This window comes from Astatotilapia calliptera, chromosome 15 (genome assembly GCF_964374335.1).
Source record: "Astatotilapia calliptera chromosome 15, fAstCal68.1, whole genome shotgun sequence".
In the NCBI taxonomy this organism is placed as follows: Eukaryota; Metazoa; Chordata; class Actinopteri; order Cichliformes; family Cichlidae; genus Astatotilapia; species Astatotilapia calliptera.
The window spans coordinates 6,934,158-6,951,195 of record NC_137436.1 but is presented as its reverse complement, the minus strand read 5'-3'; the positions used below and the strand labels follow the sequence as shown (position 1 = coordinate 6,951,195).

Genomic DNA, 17,038 nt, shown 5'->3' with positions numbered 1-17,038 from the left:
ACAGATTCAACTAAGCAAATGGGAACAACTTCTGTGTTTTTGCAATGGGCTGCTAGCAATAAGTGCCTAAAGATACAATTTTAGCTTTTTGGAGGCAAAATAAAAGGAAATTATGGGTTGACTGAGACTTTTACACAATACTGCAAGTAAAAAGGAGTAATAAATAACAGCAGGACTGGATGTGTCAGGAATCTGACAGTTCACCTTTGCAGCTGGACCCACTGGAGGATTGCACCAGCCCTTTCAGCAAACTGGAGCCCCAGAAATCGATGCCTGTTTCAGTATCAGTGAAGTGGACTGTATTCAAACCAACCAAGAGTAGTCTATTTCTTACATTCTTGTTAACATTGTGCAACATATTGTAGTACAACAATATAATGCTCTGAATATGAGACAGAGGAAGAGAGTGGGATATGTCTACAAGCACGAGGCTGTCGGGAGAGGCTGTTTTACTTCCTGTTCTGACGTCCACCATAACGTTTACGCCCCCGTGCCCCTGCCCTGCAGTGCCTGGTGGTACCCCGTGTCAGCGTCTCCTCTCTCAGAGGTCCGCGGTAAGGATTCAGCCACTATGTAAAATTCTAAATAAATGTTAAAACGCATTTGTTTTATTATTATTTTTTAATACTTTTACAGAGTCGTGGCACCGCTCATGTGTTCCCCGCCCTCACTGGCTGTGCGTAAAGCTTTCGGGTCATATGCATATGGTTTGGGATGAGAGGATAGGGGCGCTGACAGCAGCGGCACAATAGCGACATCTAGTGGCTCACTGGAGGCAACTTTGAACTTTTAGAGTTTTTATGAATGTTTTGCTCATGTTTCAGTCAGGCTAAGATTTTCAGAAAATCCTTCTGTAGGGCTGCTTCGTTTTTCATCTATAAAAGCACGCAAATGCAGCGTGTGCGTGGAGTTTACTTGAGGTGGAAAAAATGAAGCCGACCGTGAGCGGCGCTGCAGATCCTTCTTCCACAGCACCGGCAGACAACAACGCAGGCAGGAGGAGGAGGCAGCACCGGGCTCCCTCGCCGGCTACAGCCCAGGAGGGGGCATTAAAGATTGTTCCCAGACACCCGGGCAGCTCCAGGCCTCCTGATCGTGCACGGAGAAGCGGGGATCTTGGGTTGAGGGACAGCCTGAGCACCGCAGACAGAAGGGAGAGGGAGCCCGAGAGCCGCGGAGGGGCAGCTGTTCACCCGGATGGTGCTGAAGCTGAGCTTGTCAGACCAAACAGGGCGGATGCTGTCGAGGAAGATCCGGCAGATTTCCCTGTACCGACTCTAGGCTCTGCCTTAACCCGCTTTAAAGGTGACTCCACACAGCCTTTGTTTTCCGGCAGAGCTTATTCGCTGAAAGAAAAGGAGAGGAAGCCAGCTGAGAGAAGCGGACACGGGAAGAGAACCGACGTGTCCGCGGCCTGTGGAGCGGGCCTCGGTTTGGGTCTGTGGAAAGGGCGATGCTTACAGGCTGAGCTGATTCACTTCCACCTGCAGAAGAGACTCAAGAGGAGGGGAGCCAAGATGCAAGCCAAAGCGGACAGCACTGGGACGTCGGAGACCGCCGTGGAAGAGCCGGAGCGGGCTTCAGAGGCGACAGAGGCGGGGTCCGTGACACAGCAGGACCAGGCCCTGGAGGAGGAGATGGAGAGGCTGCTGGAGGAAAACGAAGATCTCAAGGTTTGATAGACTTTAACAAAAACATTTTTTAAATAAAATTAAAATACTTTAAAATACATAATCTCACCTAACCTGAATTGTAGGCCAATGCTAAAGAGGTGAAATCATATTAGAATGACACAATTCAGAAACGTCTTAATTGTCATGAAATGACAGATAGCATATGGGGTCGATTATGTTTGTAGGACAGGCTCTCTGTCTTCAGTGAAAACGCATTCGCTATTGTAACTGTATATCGATCCTGATGCTATTGATTAATACGGATCGATTATATCTTGTGTTTAGAAGGGACTACCCACAATGCCACAGCTGGAATTCATATGTTTGCAATGTTGCATTTATATATCCCTGAAATGAACTGTGGAGTAATAAAGATGATCAGACTCACATCTGGAAAATGATTTTTTTTCAGGTTGTATATTTTAACCTGAACCTGAAAATCTGTAATACGTCTGGAGCTACTAGTCAGACTCTGAACCAATAAAATCTCCTGTTTTCGAAGTATATACACCTCCTGCTGTCAGTGTGACACATGTAGCAATCACATCTTCTGTCTGCTATGATTCTGCTAGTGTGAGATTGAAGAAATGAGGGCTGAGATGGACGAGATGCGAGACACTTTCTATGAAGAAGACACTTGCCAGCTCCAGGAAATGAGGCGTGAGCTAGAGAGAGCCAATAAAAACTGCAGAATCCTGCAGTATCGTCTGCGGAAGGCTGAGAGGAAGAGGCTGCGCTACGCCCAGACAGGAGAGATCGATGAAGAGTTGCTCAGGAGTCTGGAGCAGGACCTAAAGGTAGGGGAGGGGAGGAGATGACTCTGTGTGTTAAGGTTAATATGTTATGTATGGGAGGTTTTAATGTAGGCTAATACGAACCATCACGTTAGTTCAATTATTATGCATTTTACAGCAGCAAAAATCAAGTATAACAGATTATTAGTTATTTCTCCAAAACAGCAGGTTCAGGTTATGATTATTACAGGTAGCAAAGGATGTGTCTGTGAGGCTCCACCATGAGCTGGAAAAAGTGGAGGAGAAACGCACTAAGACGGAGGAGGAGAACGAAAAGCTGAGACAGAAGCTCATAGAGGTGGAAGTGACCAAACAAGCCCTGCAGAATGAACTAGAAAAAACCAAAGAGGTGTGTAAACGCTTCCCCACATCCATCACCATACATCAGAGGAGCATTAAATGTAATGTGTCATAAATGTCCACATATATGAATATTAAATGATCGACCAGCAACTTCATTAGGTAATACCTGAGTTGAACTTCAGCAGGTCGCATTGATCATTCACCGAGTTACTCCCACGTGATTGGCTGAACAGATATTTGCTTTAATCAGCAGTTGAGTGGGTATACTTAACAAAGTGGCCAGTAAGTGTACGCATACAAGTATACTCATAAATACATTAAGAAGTCATAATTTAATTTCAATTGCAATGTCCTCTTATAGTCTCAAAAGAGAAGAGGAAGCAAGGACGTCCAGAAGAGTGACAAGAAAGCAGCACAGACTCCCACTGAGGTGAGATCCTGTTATGATTAAAAATAATTATTTTATTTTGTGTATATTTATACATTTTTGGCATAAATGCTTACCTTGCCTAAACTGATGCAGATAATTGTTAGGAGGTAGTTCTCTTAGGAAAATGTGCAGTCTCATGTGAACTGATGTGTGAATATTTAGTCCTGTATCAGCTATTTTTAAACATGCACTTCAGCCTGGAGACAGCCTGCCCATGTATTGAGCAGTCAGGCCAAAGAATAAACAGCTTTTACCCTGCAAACTCTCAGGGTCCAACCTGAGATTTTGCGTATGAGCTTCTGTGATATCCTGTTGTGTCAAATGTTTGGCTTTTCACTTCCAGCTACAAAGTTTTAGTGAAAGCTGAGGGTTTGCAGAGCTGGAGCAATTTTGTTAGACTTATTACATGCCAAGAATCCGCTGAGTCCGACGAGAGATAACCGTCTGGCTCAGAAAGACTGTGGCTAAAAAATCTGCTCTTCACTTTAATCTTAAGTCTTAGGTCTCAATGCAGAAACCAGCCTTCTTAACAATTTAACAAATTCAATGCACTTGAGTGTATACAGTTTGTGTTTTAGGAGGACAATGAGGACCTGAAGTGCCAACTAGCTTTCATCAAAGAGGAGGCTGTGCTTATGAGGAAGAAAACAGCCAAGATTGACAAGGAGAAGGACCGGCTAGAGCAAGAGCTGCAGAAATACCGCTCGTTCTATGGAGAACTTGACAGTACCCACCCAAAAGGGGAGGCTGGGGGGCCACCCACCACGCGTGAGTCAGAGCTGAAGCTACGCCTTCGGCTGGTGGAGGAGGAAGCCAACATCCTCGGGAGAAAGATAGTTGAGTTAGAGGTAAGAGCAGACTGTGTGAAATTTCTGAATGAAAGATCATGTGATTTTTGCACCCGTCTCCCTTTTTCCTTACAGGTTGAGAACCGTGGCTTGAGGGCTGAGCTTGATGACCTCCGTGGAGAAGGAGAGAGCGGTGGAGGCTCGGGTTGTGGAGCGACAGGTGGGCCGGGCGCAGGCCGAGGCCTGGGGGATGATCTGACAGAGCTCAGACAACAGCTACAGCTGGTGGAGGACGAGGCAGAGCTCCTGAGGAGAAACCTGGCTGATGCTGAGGAACAGAACAAGAGGGTGACAGCTGAGCTGAACAAGTTACGCTTTAAAGCTGGCACTCATGAAGGAGGTGCCAGGCATGGAGGAGGAGGAGGAGTTACAGGAGGAGCAGGCATTGATGGAGCAAAGGCAGAAGCCCTCCAGGAGGAGCTGAAAGCTGCAAGACTGCAGATTAATGATCTAAGTGGCAAGGTAAGAAAGGCGTTAAACACTGACATAATATAAGATGCTGATCCATGTAATTCATTTAATGCTTTTATAATTAGTGTAAATATATGCATTTAGGTATTAATTAGTAACTCATTCCCAAGACTGAGAGTCCACAAACACAATTCCCTAACAGTCTGTGGTTCCAAATACGTGTGTTGCCATCGGGGAAGGTACTCTAAGAGTACCCTCTCATCTCTTCTTTCCTCTCTTTTTTAGCTTTCATTTATTGGCTACTATAAATATTGATGCTGATAGATCTGCAAACATTTAAAATCAGTCGATAGTATCAGCCTGCTTGGTAAATCAGTTGGGTTTTTGTTATGATCTGCAGCAGCAGATTTTGTGGAGCAGAGAGTGAGGACCTATTTGCAGACAATGTAAGCAGGAACAGAACTATAACAAAAGGCGAGCAGATTATTCGGGCTGATTGGCAAAACAGTACAAAATAAGGAAACTGAACTGAAATCTAAACTGGGAAAGACACTAGAACATGGGAAGCACTGGAAACATAAGCTGTGTCTCAATTTAGGGGCTACTTTAGCCGCGCTCCTAATCCATTGCCGCACATGAAAACTATTTTTATATTATTATAAAAATATTTGAAATACTAATTTAATTAATACAGTATTGCAAAGAGTAATAAAAATAATATTACAACAAAGTAGCTGTCGCCATTGTTGGAAACTGGAATTGGCTGGGCCGCGCTATGAATTCTGGGATAGGTTGGGCCACGAAGGATAGTCCCGACCTATCCTTCAAATTCAGGGAAATGAACGACGCATTTGTCGGCCGCATTTGGAGCAGCCTTCGAATTGGGACAGCCTTCATTGCATTGCTGTGACGTAATTGGCCTTCAAATGCGGCCTCCGAAGGATGCAGCCCCTGAATTGAGACTCAGCCATAGAACCTGAGAGACACAGGGGAAGACAGACAGACACTCAGACAAAGGACTGAGACAATACGTACACTGAGAGGTGATCAGGGAAGTGGAAACACATGGGAACACAGCAGGAACAAATTAGACATAACGAGATAGGGAAAGCAAAACTGACACAATGAACATGAGACAAGGACTATCAAAATAAGACAGGAAGTAGCACGAACACAAAAACTCAAGAGACTCAAGACATACAGAGAGATGTAGGGTGAGAGATACAGAGCGAGGGAAAGACAAGACAGTTTTACATGCACCTTTCACAGTTCTGCATAACTTTAAGTGGGTAAAATAACTGAACAGTTTTTACAACAGGGGAAAATTGCCCATAAAGTCCCAAATCATTTTTTGTGCCAGGGTGTAACATGTTCGATCCTGCTGCAAAGCCTGGTATTTTAACATTGCAGCCTATGAGGATTGACTTGCTTTTGGAACCAGCCTGCAATTTATAGTTTTATCTGTCCACCCCAGAGGTCACTGCTTCGCCAAAACATCTTAAAACAGTTCATCTCTCTCCGCCTCTTCCCATCAGGTTATGCAGCTGCAGTATGAGAACCGAGTGCTCCTCTCCAACATGCAACGCTACGATCTGGCTTCTCATCTCTCCCTGCGGCCGAGCCCACGGGACAGCGATGCAGAGAGCGATGCCGGTGGCACAACGAGTGGTCGCCGAGAGAGCGACGAGGACTCCACCTCATCCCGCCTGCTCCCTCCTCACCGCAAACGCGAGGGTCCTGTTGGTGGGGAAAGTGACTCAGATGAGGTGAGAAACAATAACGGCAGCAGTCGCTGCTTGACGCCCACCCGGGGCCTCTACACCCCTACTGGGCCAGAGGGCGCCGCCTCCTCCGCCTTATCCCGCTTCCTGCCTGGTGGCCGGTGCACCCTGCGTGAGCGGCAGCAGATGATAGACATCCGCGTGGAAGCAGAGAGGCTCGTTCGCACCATTGATAGGCTCATCGCCGATACTGCGGCCATCATCTCGGAGGCGAGGGTCTACGTTTCAAATGGCGACTTAATGTTCGGGAGGTCCGGCGAGGAGGGTGGGGAAGAAGATGGGAGCAGAATCAGGGAACATGAGCTGCTATATCGCATTAACGCCCAGATGAAAGCCTTTCGTAAGGAACTGCAGGCCTTCATAGACAGACTGGAAGTGCCGAAGCTAGAGGACAGGGAGTCAGAGGAGCCGCTGTCGGTGAGAATAGAACTGAAATATCTCATGTGAGCACGTAAAATATCCTCGAGAGTTAACTGTATTTCTTCCTTTTTCTCTCTTTATCCATACTCCCGTGTTTCTCATCTGTCGGTTTGCCGCTCCTCCCTCTCCCAGATGTTCCAGCCAATCATTTTACTCATCCTCATACTCGTGTTATTCTCATCCCTCTCTTACGCCACCATCTTCAAGCTCGTCTTTCTTTTCACTCTTTTCTTTGTTCTGTGATGCACACCTCCCTTTAACACACGTCATCCTTTGGTTTGTTTTCCCTCCGTTGATTTTTTTTCTTTCCATCCCCGCATCATTTGTTGCCAAGGTAACCGACAGCACAGTAAAAGCTCAGCACTTACCGAGGTTGCACTCACATTGGAGGAAGTGTGGCCAGCTTCAGCACTGGAATCTGCATTATCATCACGCATCGCCATCTGCATAAGACGCTCGAGACGGTAAGTTACAGACAGGTTACACATTGCAGATAGCGAGTGGAACTCTAACATAATAATGCTTAATTTTAAGCCTTAGTGATGTTTAAACGGTTAAATTGCAAAAATAATAATAATAATAATTCACGCCCCTAAGTTGTCATAAATAGGAAAATTTGTCTTACAGAGAACAAAATTGTTTTCAACTGGACTGTAAAAATGTCTATTTCTGCTAAATGCAATTAAGCATTTTAATGAAGCGGACAGCGGGGATGTAGTTTCAGTCTCAGATGGCCATCTGAGGAGCTGCAACTCCTCGTAGGCTTCATTTGTAAGCACTGGAAGTGTCCACGGGGTTAAAAACAGCCACCTCAGAGACTTATTGTAGTACAAACTTGCAGCACGACAGACATCATCAAAGAGTCCAGTTATATAATATGTCCTGTGTGTGTGTTTGTGTGTGTGGACATTTTAAGATGTGTGCCTGTTTGAATCATAATAATAAATAGTCCAGTTTTTTTGTAGTTCATTCCTCACTGTGCGGGTAATAGCTGTGGATTTAAAGCCAACGGAGATATGTTGGCATATTTGTGCGGAACTTGTTTAAGCCAAAATGAAAGTTTGGTCATATAGGTTTTATTCTGACTGGATGCAATCTGAACCACTTAGTGCTACTTAGTACATTAGCTGTTGTAACAGGACTTGACGGCAGCGACATCGTCTTTAATTTGTAGAACAACACTTGCTGTGCCGCCCTGCTGTTGTTGTTGCCTCAAAGTAAAGTAAGGTGAAAGTTTGTTTCTGTCCCACCCCTGAATTCCTGAAGGGCTTAATTATTCATTTGGGAACACAACAGGTGGAAGACTAAGGCTGATTTCACACTGGAAGGAATTCTGATCATCACCATAAGAAGGGGTCAAGGACCCCAAAATTCCCAACAGGGTCTTGATTAGGGGTTGCTATTAGTAATTGATGGCGTGGCAGATGAACAGTAGCAACTGTCTTCAGATGTTCACCGCAGCAGAATGAGTCACAGCTTTAGGTTACTCCAGGACATGGATGAGAGTGTGCATATTTTACTTCTTTGCACCATTTGAAGCATAAATAATGTGATACCTCTAGTGAGTGTGTGGCTTGATTGTTAGTTTGAAGTATTTTATATATGTATGTATATATATATATATATATATATATATATATATATATATATATATATATATATATATATATATATATATATATATATATATATGTGTGTGTGTGTTTTTTTTTTTATTAAAGCTTTAAATATTAAATTTAAAGATTTAATATTAAATATTAAATCTCTACAAATTAGATGTAAATGCTGTATTATTATTTTTATTATTGTTTGTGTGTTGTTGTTGTTGTGTTTTTGTGACTGTCTCCAATAAAGATATTACTCCGTGTGACACATTATTACTCACAGTGTCACACGCACTCATTTGGCATCCCTTGGAAAAATGATTTGCAAGCTGGGCACGGTCACAAGGCAAAATCTGCCCAAGCGTCCGAAAGCAGAGTAGCAACAGAGAAGCTGATTGGTCGAGAGACCGCAGCAGCTGAAATAGCTATGTAAACACTTTCCCCTCTCTCCGCGAGCCCCGGTAATTATAGCAGGGATGCTGGTGACGACAGTTTGTCCCATCGAGACTTCAAATGCTGGAATAAGTTTGACAATATGATATTTGACCTCCGCCCCACGTAAACACCCGGGAGCGGTATAAAGTGTGGGTACCCCGGCTGGAACAGAAGTTGTTTACCCTTTAGCTCAACGCTCCCCGAGGAGGAGGACAAGGGGATCCTTTAAATTCAACCCCTGAGGTTTTTTTTTTTTTTTTTACGTAACACAGTGGAGGCAAAAGCGAGGGGGACGCAGCGGAGAGAGGGCAGTTGAAAATAATTGGCGAGCAGGAACGGTTGAAAGGACCGAAGAGACCAGGGACTAGACTGAGGAGTTACACCCGAGGGCAGATATAACTTTTACGTAGAGGTAGGTAAGAAAAGCTGTAAATTACTAAAGTGGGAAATTTTTTATTTTATTTTATTTAGTTTTAATTATCAACATATACAAAATGAAAATTGAAAAAATAATAACATGATTTTTTTGTTTTCTTTAAAGATTTATTCTGAGTCATGTTCAGTTTGATCATTTTTCTTTTGGCTTAGTGTCGGGCATACTTTCTGTTCCCCTGTGCCTCTCCCCTGTCCACAGGACGTGCAGTCACTTTACTATGCATAGTTACAAGATTATTAATATCTCTACTCTTACATCACAGATGGGAGGGAAGTGGCTGGTAAATTCGGGCATTTTCTACCAGGATACTTGTAATATTGAGTGGCGGCATCATCAACAACAACAACATCAGAGAAGCCTTGCTGTCTCAGTTTACCACAGCAGTTAGGCTCTTGCTCTTGGCTGGTTTTAGGGAACTGGCTCGCCGTCTTGGATGCATCTGAGGTGTTCCGCAGTTTAATCTCCAGGAGCACGTTTTTAATGTTAAGCCCCACTTAAGAAGCACTGAGCTCAAGTAGGATTTTAAGTGGTTCTTTAAAGGTCAGATGCAGAAGAGATAATGATTTTTTAAACCTTCTTACTAATAGACTCTGTCACAGTTTTGCAATTTTTGTACATTTATGTTTTTTTTAAATTAGCAAATCTTATTGTAATGATTATCAGTATAAACATGATAGGTGGGTGTAGGATATAGGGTGGATAGAGCAAAATGCCTAACAGGTGACATCATGTGTGCACATGGGCACTCTGATTCATGCGTGAAATGTTTTTTCTTTGAAATGCCCGGTCAGGCTGGAGGTCAAACTGACCAAGAGTTGAAACAGATGGCTGTGGCACTGTCGTGTAATAGTTTTGTCTACACGTGCTGCATTGGTAGTTCTAACATGCCTGCAATTATTGGTGAAGAATTCCAAAAGCAGCTGTAAATATCTGACCTTCCTGGGGATAGAAGTATTCAAGCCAAACCCAGATGAAAAAGCCTTGACTGAAAAAGTAGAAATGGGTTGATCAGCCTTTTGATTTCAGTGTCAGAAACAAAACCAGATTTTGGGCTACTTTATATAGAAATACATTGAAACACATTGAAATTAATCAACAACGCTTGTTGTCTGTCTTCTATTTCTTTGACTTTTTAGTGTTTCCAGGCCATTAATCCTTCTGCCCCTTGCTTGCAACCCTTTGGTGACCTTTGACCGAAAAGTGAAAGGGGGGGGAAGTCATTTGAAAGAGTGTCTGGCTATTAAGCAGCCTGTCATGGCAGCTATAGATCTGGAGCGAGGGCTTGAGCACAGTGGTTGTGGCTGGGGGCAAGAGAGACCAGAGCTGATGGACAACTTCGACTCGGAGATGCAGGAGTGGGAGGACCAGCTGCAGGACATCCAGAGGAAAATCGAAGAGGTGAGACGTTACATAAACAATGCAGGACTTTTAAATGTACAGACTGTATATAAAATATGGCAGTGGCCACTGTGATGTCACCCGTTAGCTTGTGGACATGCATTTTGAAACCTCAGCTTTAGTATTGTGATCATCGCTGTATTGTTGTGGAGCCAAACTGACCTTTGGCGTCACTAACCATGCTTGCTAGCATTACCAAGGTGCATTAATGAATAATGAAAGGCAAATTTGGACATTTCATGTGACTGGTGGGTTGTACTGGGATCGTGTGCAGTTTTCTTGAAGGTGTATATCAGCTTTTGATAAAACATATTTATTTTTGCTCTACAGTTGTGCAGTTCAACATGGGTCTCTGGCAGGGGTGTCAAACTCCAGGCCTCGAGGGCCGGTGTCCTGCAGGTTTTAGATCTCACCCAGGGTCAACACACCTGAATCAAATGATTAGTTCATTAACAGGCTTCTGGAGAACTTCAAGACATGTTGAGGAGGTAATTTAGCCATTTAAATCAGCTGTCTTGGATCAAGGACACATCTAAAACCTGCAGGACACCGGCCCTCGAGGCCTGGAGTTCGACACCTGTGGTCTATGGGGATTAACTTTTGGTCGCAGCCTCAAGTGGTCATTTGAGGAACTGCACCAATCTCAGGTTAAATTTAGCCAAAATTGATCCTTAATCACACATTGCATCAGCACAAACAGTCGATGTATCTACGCAGTGTTAACTGAATAGATACGTGCAGATTTCTACAGACTCTGGGTCAGTGGGTGTAAATTGTACTTACTAATACTACAACCTACTGGTGTGGAAGTGCAAAAGTAAAATTCAGTAGATTGATTTTGTGATAAATGATGGTCTCGATGTTTAATTTAAAGTGGAGTTATTTTGTTTTTGTTGTTGTTTTTTCTTCCCAGAAAGATGTATCAGTTATCTCTCAACATGACCACGTGTGGTACATGTTGTGTTTTCAGTGAGGAGCTTTTGTGGCCCCTAGAGTGTGTGTTAATTGGAGTAACATGTGTGTTTGTGCTCCATAATAAACTGTTGGCAGCACACAAACTGACACAACCTCTTGGCTTTGTTGGAGCAGTGATGCAGACAAATGTTAACAAGCTGATTAAACTGTGATGTGCTGACAGATATGCTGGACACACACACACACTGTCTGAAAAAGGATACCAAAGTATTGCACATTACAAAGATGCAAATTGAAACAGGTGCATGTGTGTAATGGTATTATGAGCTTGTCAGAAATCTAAGTTAGATTTTAAAGTAGTTTTGTAATCATTAATATCGCTGCTTTCCAGCTGTACAATGAAGTTCAGGCCCGCAGAGGAGCAAACGATATCGCCGCTGACAACCAGAAAAATGGCACCCCGTTGGAGTGTGGCCTGGGTCACCATGGCAATGGCCTTTTTGTGCCTGACCATCACAGAGAGAGCCACACTAGAGCTATAACTGTGCCACATCACTATAGTAACGGCTGCAGCTCCAGTGGGTACAGCTACCCTGTGTCTCATCAGAACGGCTACGGTTTCTGCCACGCCAACAGCGTCTCAGAGATTGGCGACCTGCTGCAGGATTATTTGGGGGCAGGGAAACAAATGGGCCGGAAGAACAATGGAGCTCGCCACGTGGTAAGTAGAGGAAATAAATTCTCTTATTTCCCTTCCATGTGCCTCATGTCGTTGGCATTTGCACGCCCGAAGGAACCCGATCAGTAAAAGTATAAGTAGGGCTTTGGTCAGGAGCATATTGATTACAGTTCCCTGTAAGTCTGCTTACACAGACAAGCTGCCAGATAGGAGCTAGTTTCACATTCTGTCCCTGTACCTGACAGCAGTGGAGAAGAAAGCCAACTTGCCAAGTGCAACATGAAAGTACAGTAGATAAGAATAGATTGAGCTATGCTATATTGAGTGGTGGGGTTCAGTTTTGGTAAAGATACAGTAAAGGGTACCTTGCCAATGATCTTCCAGCAAATATAACAGCACAGGGTGATACAGGGTTATTTTTATGTCACTTCTGATCTCTTTCAGCGCTTCAGTGACACAATCAAAGTGAGCCAGGACATCGCTGCATGCCAGGGTGAGATTGAAAGAGGATCTGGAGATAAAAGGTAAGAGGCTGTATGTGTTTTTCATCAACTCTTTATAGTCTGAGAGGATTTTTGTGCCTTGTTTTGAGTTATTTTCTCTGTGCCGAACCAGGCTTGGTAAAGAACAGTTTTTCGGCAGTTTCGAGGAGACTGAAAACAGAAAGAACAGAGTGTCTCACATGAGAAACTCCCCCTGCAGAGAGAGTTCCCCCAACAAAGAAAACTCAGCCAAGCCCCCTCTTGGACAAAGGGATGCTCCTGCGCAAGCACGCTCGCAACTCCAAGGGACTGCAGAATCTCCCGCTCTGGACAGGAAGTCCTTCAGTGCAGGTGTCATGGGTGACAGGAAATGCAGCAGCCCCTCTGTTCTCAGGAAGTTTGGAGCCATGCTGCAGGAGAATGAAGGTAAAATGCTGACAGAATCTGGAGTGGTTACCCATCGGGGGCAAGCTCCAGAAGCAAAGTGTCCCACTCCCAGCTGTCAGCGCAGAACTCTGGGAGCCGCTGCAGTCGCCGGCAGGTTGCCCACCCGCGTGCCTACCCAGAAGTGCCAAACGGATTCTGACGTGCTGACAGCAGAGATAGAGCCCAGCCAAGATCGGGGGTTAGCATTAGACCCTGGAAGGCAGAACTACAAGGATCAAAGAGGAGGGTACAGCAGTTCCAAAGGATCCCAGTCTGGTCCCCAGCAGTCTCAGAGGAGATCACAGGTGGCAGGGAGCCCAAAGATTAGACCCAGAGCTCACAGTGGGGCAGACAGAGATGGAGGACTGGCTCGAGAGAAATCAAGAAAGGCTACAGTGGAGCAAGCGGAGCCCAAAATGGAGCACAGGGTTTCAAGTGCTCCCTCTGTAATCCATAGGGGAATGTTATCAGGACAGGAGTCGACTCGTTATGGCCAGTTGAGGGATGAAGGACTCATTGAACTGCTGGACATGCTGGAGATCCAACACGAGTACAGCTCCAATCCCAGAACAGGATACAAACCCTACAGACAGGAGCCACAACAGGTAGGTAAATTTCTGCTTCTTTTTTTACTATAAATTTGATAAACCTGTAAAAAAAAAACTGTAGTACACCCTAACACGCGTACCACTGTGTTTGTAACCAGACAAACCAAGCTGAGTTGTCACCAGCCACGCCTAAGAAGAGCTTCTCTCGCCCTGCACGGCCGGCCAACCAGCGACCTCCTTCCAGATGGGCCAGCCGCACCCCTCCTGCCAGAATCACCGCCCCCTCAGGCCCAATCTACCGCCCACCAAGCCCACTCACTCACCCCCCTAGCCCCATGACCAGAACCCCAAGCCCTGCCATGAAGCACCGGCTTCTTATTTCTTACTCTCTTCCTACTGAGACCGTCATTATGTAATAGTTCCATTCGAACTGAGCTTGTTCCCTTCCTCTTTTTTTGTAAATAATTTCTATCAAACAAGAGCGCTTCGTTTTTGTTGTGAGATAAAACACATCCACTACATTCTCCAGTGCTGCTGTGGCTTTTAAATCCTTCTGTGCCTAAACTTTGCCAACACATCACCATATCGGCTTTGTTGTAATCCTGCATCGTATCTATAAACTTCTTTATTTTATTTTTTTTTGTATTGAATTTCAGGTGTTTTCTGTGTAACGTGACGAAGCATGCAGCCCTGTTTTGAGGGTGCATGCCCGTGTGTTTGATCCTTACGGCTGCTGTATTATCGACCGTTCTCCGTTCTTCCAGCGGCCACTCCTCTAACTGTCAACAACAGTGTGTTGTACTGTATCACATTGTCAAAATATATTTAAGATGTCGAAATAACAGCTGTGACAAATGACTATAATATGCCTTTAATGTCTTTTTTTCTTGGTAATAAATATGACAGTGCTTTGACATAAAGACTCGTCTCTCTCTGCGTTGAAGGACTGCATTGTCTCACTCCATTAATATTGGCTCATATTGCAGGACGTTGCCCGCTGATGCCTGCTGATATCCAATCACAGCATGCCAGTGAGATGGCAGCTCGTCCAGAGCTAGGCCGCTTTGCAACGTGACATAAGCTATTTGAAACAAGCTATGTGATTACTTCCAGCTTCCAGATTGGCATATGACACAGTTTTGATTTGTTGGGTTTAATCATGTTCTTAAAAAAAAAAAAAAGTGAAATGATGATGCTGTTAAGCACATAAACACCGTGCAGCGTCCGTTCAAGGGCAGTTACGTTACCTGCCGTTATCGGGATATTCAGCGTGCGGCACAGGCAGAGATGACGTCGCATGCTTTGTGTTTCTCACCTCATCATTCTCCCATCAACAACCTCTGGGGCACCTGACACCTGCTTTGGAGCAGAGGAAGGAAACACATTGACACACTCACAAGTTTACACACTGGCGCTGAAAGAACATTTGCATTGCATAAAAAAAGCATTCATATCACACAGTTTCTGCACCAACCAACATCATTTTATGTTCGTGCCCTGCTATGCCTTTTGCCCCATTTTACAGGGTATTTGAAGTGTGAAATGTCATTTAAAAGCTGCATTGGTGCGTGGAAGACTCTTGGGCCTGTGTTTCATTTCATGCCTGTCACCCAACCTCTCAGTGCTATGTGGCACCTCAGACAGAAATAGCAAGCGTGACGTGTGTTTTGGTGCCAGAAATCTTATCCTGCTGTCTTTAGGAGTATAAATAAAGAGCAGGAAGGGGGTTTTGGCTCCTCTCTCTGTCTCCTTAGCTCTTTATCTTTTAGCTTATTTATCTCCTTTTCTGCCTCCTCAGGTAGAAATGCCTTTAGATTCTGGGTTTCAACTGCTCATCTGGGACATAATTTTGCCCCTCACTCATTTTCTTTTTTAAGTAATTTTATTTAGTGGTTTTTGGGTTCATTTGTGTGTGTCTGTGTGTATTTTGCTTTTTTAGGCACATTACAATAGTTCCCCTTATCATTCCTCTGTCTGGTATCAAAATTACATCTCTCTTCCTGTATCCCTGTTACAGCATTACTCATTGGTCTTCCCGCCTCTGCTTCCAGGTTCTTTGTGTGAGTAAATGACAGCCCGTCTTACAGGTTGGCGCCTCCACATGCTGCAAGATGCTGGCCATCTCCGCTACCCTCATCAGGCCCCCTACTAACTCGACCTCCCACCTGCATAAGCGAGCTTTTAAACAGGAAATCCGCAGTAGAAAGTGTGAAAAAGCAGTGTTCTTTGCCATGTACGTCTTCTCCTTCTTCACCCTCCTAGTCCAGCCTGCTCCCCCTTTATCCCTGCCGCCCTGAATGAAAGACACTGCTATCAGACCGACACAGCATGGCAGAGCCTGGCACAACATGCTCTCCACCGGAAAGGCTATTCATGTGAGCAGAAGCAGACACATGCCAGTGGGGAGAAAGGAAGAGAACACAGGAGCAGACAGCTGAAGTGTCGCCTTGGCTTACTTGACGTCAGCAACCAAGTTAACATACCCAAGGGGGTTACGCCCACTAAAAGATACTTTTAGTTTTACATCATCACACCTCGGACAGCCTCTACTTTACGCAACTACTTTACGAGTTATGCAACTTTTATTATATGCTATAAAAGTGCAGTCCTGTCCAAACACATTCATTCATGACACATGTACAATGCTGAACTGCCCTTTTCAATGGTTTGCTATTGTGTACATGCGTGTGTGTGCTGAGATCCTGGGAGCAGCCCAGACAAGGCAGCACTTGTACCCCCTTAGAGAATCGAACCTGTGGCAGTGATTGCCAACATTTACATCTATCCTCACCTCTGTTAAGAGAAAACACGTGTATCAGTCTTTCAGACATTTATCCAGACTTGGACTGAGCGTAATCTTGGACTAAAAAGAAAAGGTAAAAGAAAAAAGGTTTTACAGACCAATTTACAACTGGTCTAAATCAATGTCTGGAAAACTGAGTTTATTTTACAGGAGCAACTTATAGTTGTTTCATAGTTAATATTGCTTTATTCAAAAATAAATCCTGCTTGCTTTACAGCATATCACAGTCAGCCACGGTCATGTCATGATGCTCTTTAATGCAAGGTTGAAGACCATACAATAGAGAGAAAACATGAACAATCAGATGACCACATATGAGTAAATGCTTGGTGACAGTGGGAACAAAAAATCTCCCTTTTAACAGGAAGAAACCTCCCGTAGCACCAGACTCAGGGAGGTGCAGCCATCTGCCACTACCAGTTGATGGCGAAGGTGTAATTAATAAAATTACAGATGTCTTCCTGATGGAACTGAGGCATCAATATTGTTAAAACACCTCTGTTTATCTTGCAGTCTCCAATCAGAACGTGGTTAAAATGATCTATGATATGCATAATTTGCACACACAACTATTTTGCTGTACATGTACTTTTAATGTCAGAGCTCATCTAAAACAGGGATTATCTAGAAGAAATGGTCTTCCATCCCTCTA

At 44.4% G+C, this 17,038-nt stretch overlaps 1 protein-coding gene across 6 annotated transcripts; it reads left to right on the top strand.

The window, feature by feature from the left end:
- The first annotated feature begins 592 nt into the window (after positions 1–592).
- Positions 593–12,650, top strand: LOC113006497 (microtubule cross-linking factor 3-like). 6 transcript variants are annotated; one of them, XM_080289913.1, is made up of 11 exons: positions 593–1,673; positions 2,246–2,470; positions 2,658–2,816; positions 3,132–3,200; positions 3,779–4,048; positions 4,124–4,510; positions 5,995–6,657; positions 6,793–7,124; positions 10,272–10,533; positions 11,840–12,169; positions 12,572–12,650. In XM_080289913.1, exons 1-8 carry the CDS (start codon positions 930–932, stop codon positions 6,901–6,903), a joined length of 2,628 nt encoding a protein of 875 aa, XP_080146039.1. In that variant the 5' UTR covers positions 593–929; the 3' UTR covers positions 6,904–7,124; positions 10,272–10,533; positions 11,840–12,169; positions 12,572–12,650. The 6 variants fall into 6 exon arrangements, with proteins under 6 accessions (XP_080146039.1, XP_080146036.1, XP_080146038.1 ...); XM_080289910.1 differs by having other exon boundaries at positions 3,779–4,510; XM_080289912.1 differs by lacking the exons at positions 11,840–12,169; positions 12,572–12,650 and having other exon boundaries at positions 6,995–7,124; positions 10,272–10,413.
- Positions 12,651–17,038: the final 4,388 nt, after the last annotated feature.

Bases quoted from the DNA above. Each gene is read 5' to 3' on its own strand.
- LOC113006497 (XM_080289908.1), top strand. From the start codon at position 930: ATGAAGCCGACCGTGAGCGGCGCTGCAGATCCTTCTTCCACAGCACCG. The intron at 1,674-2,245 runs GTTTGATAGACT...TGATTCTGCTAG, and splicing joins AGGAAAACGAAGATCTCAAG to TGTGAGATTGAAGAAATGAG. The intron at 3,201-3,778 runs GTGAGATCCTGT...TTTGTGTTTTAG, and splicing joins CAGCACAGACTCCCACTGAG to GAGGACAATGAGGACCTGAA.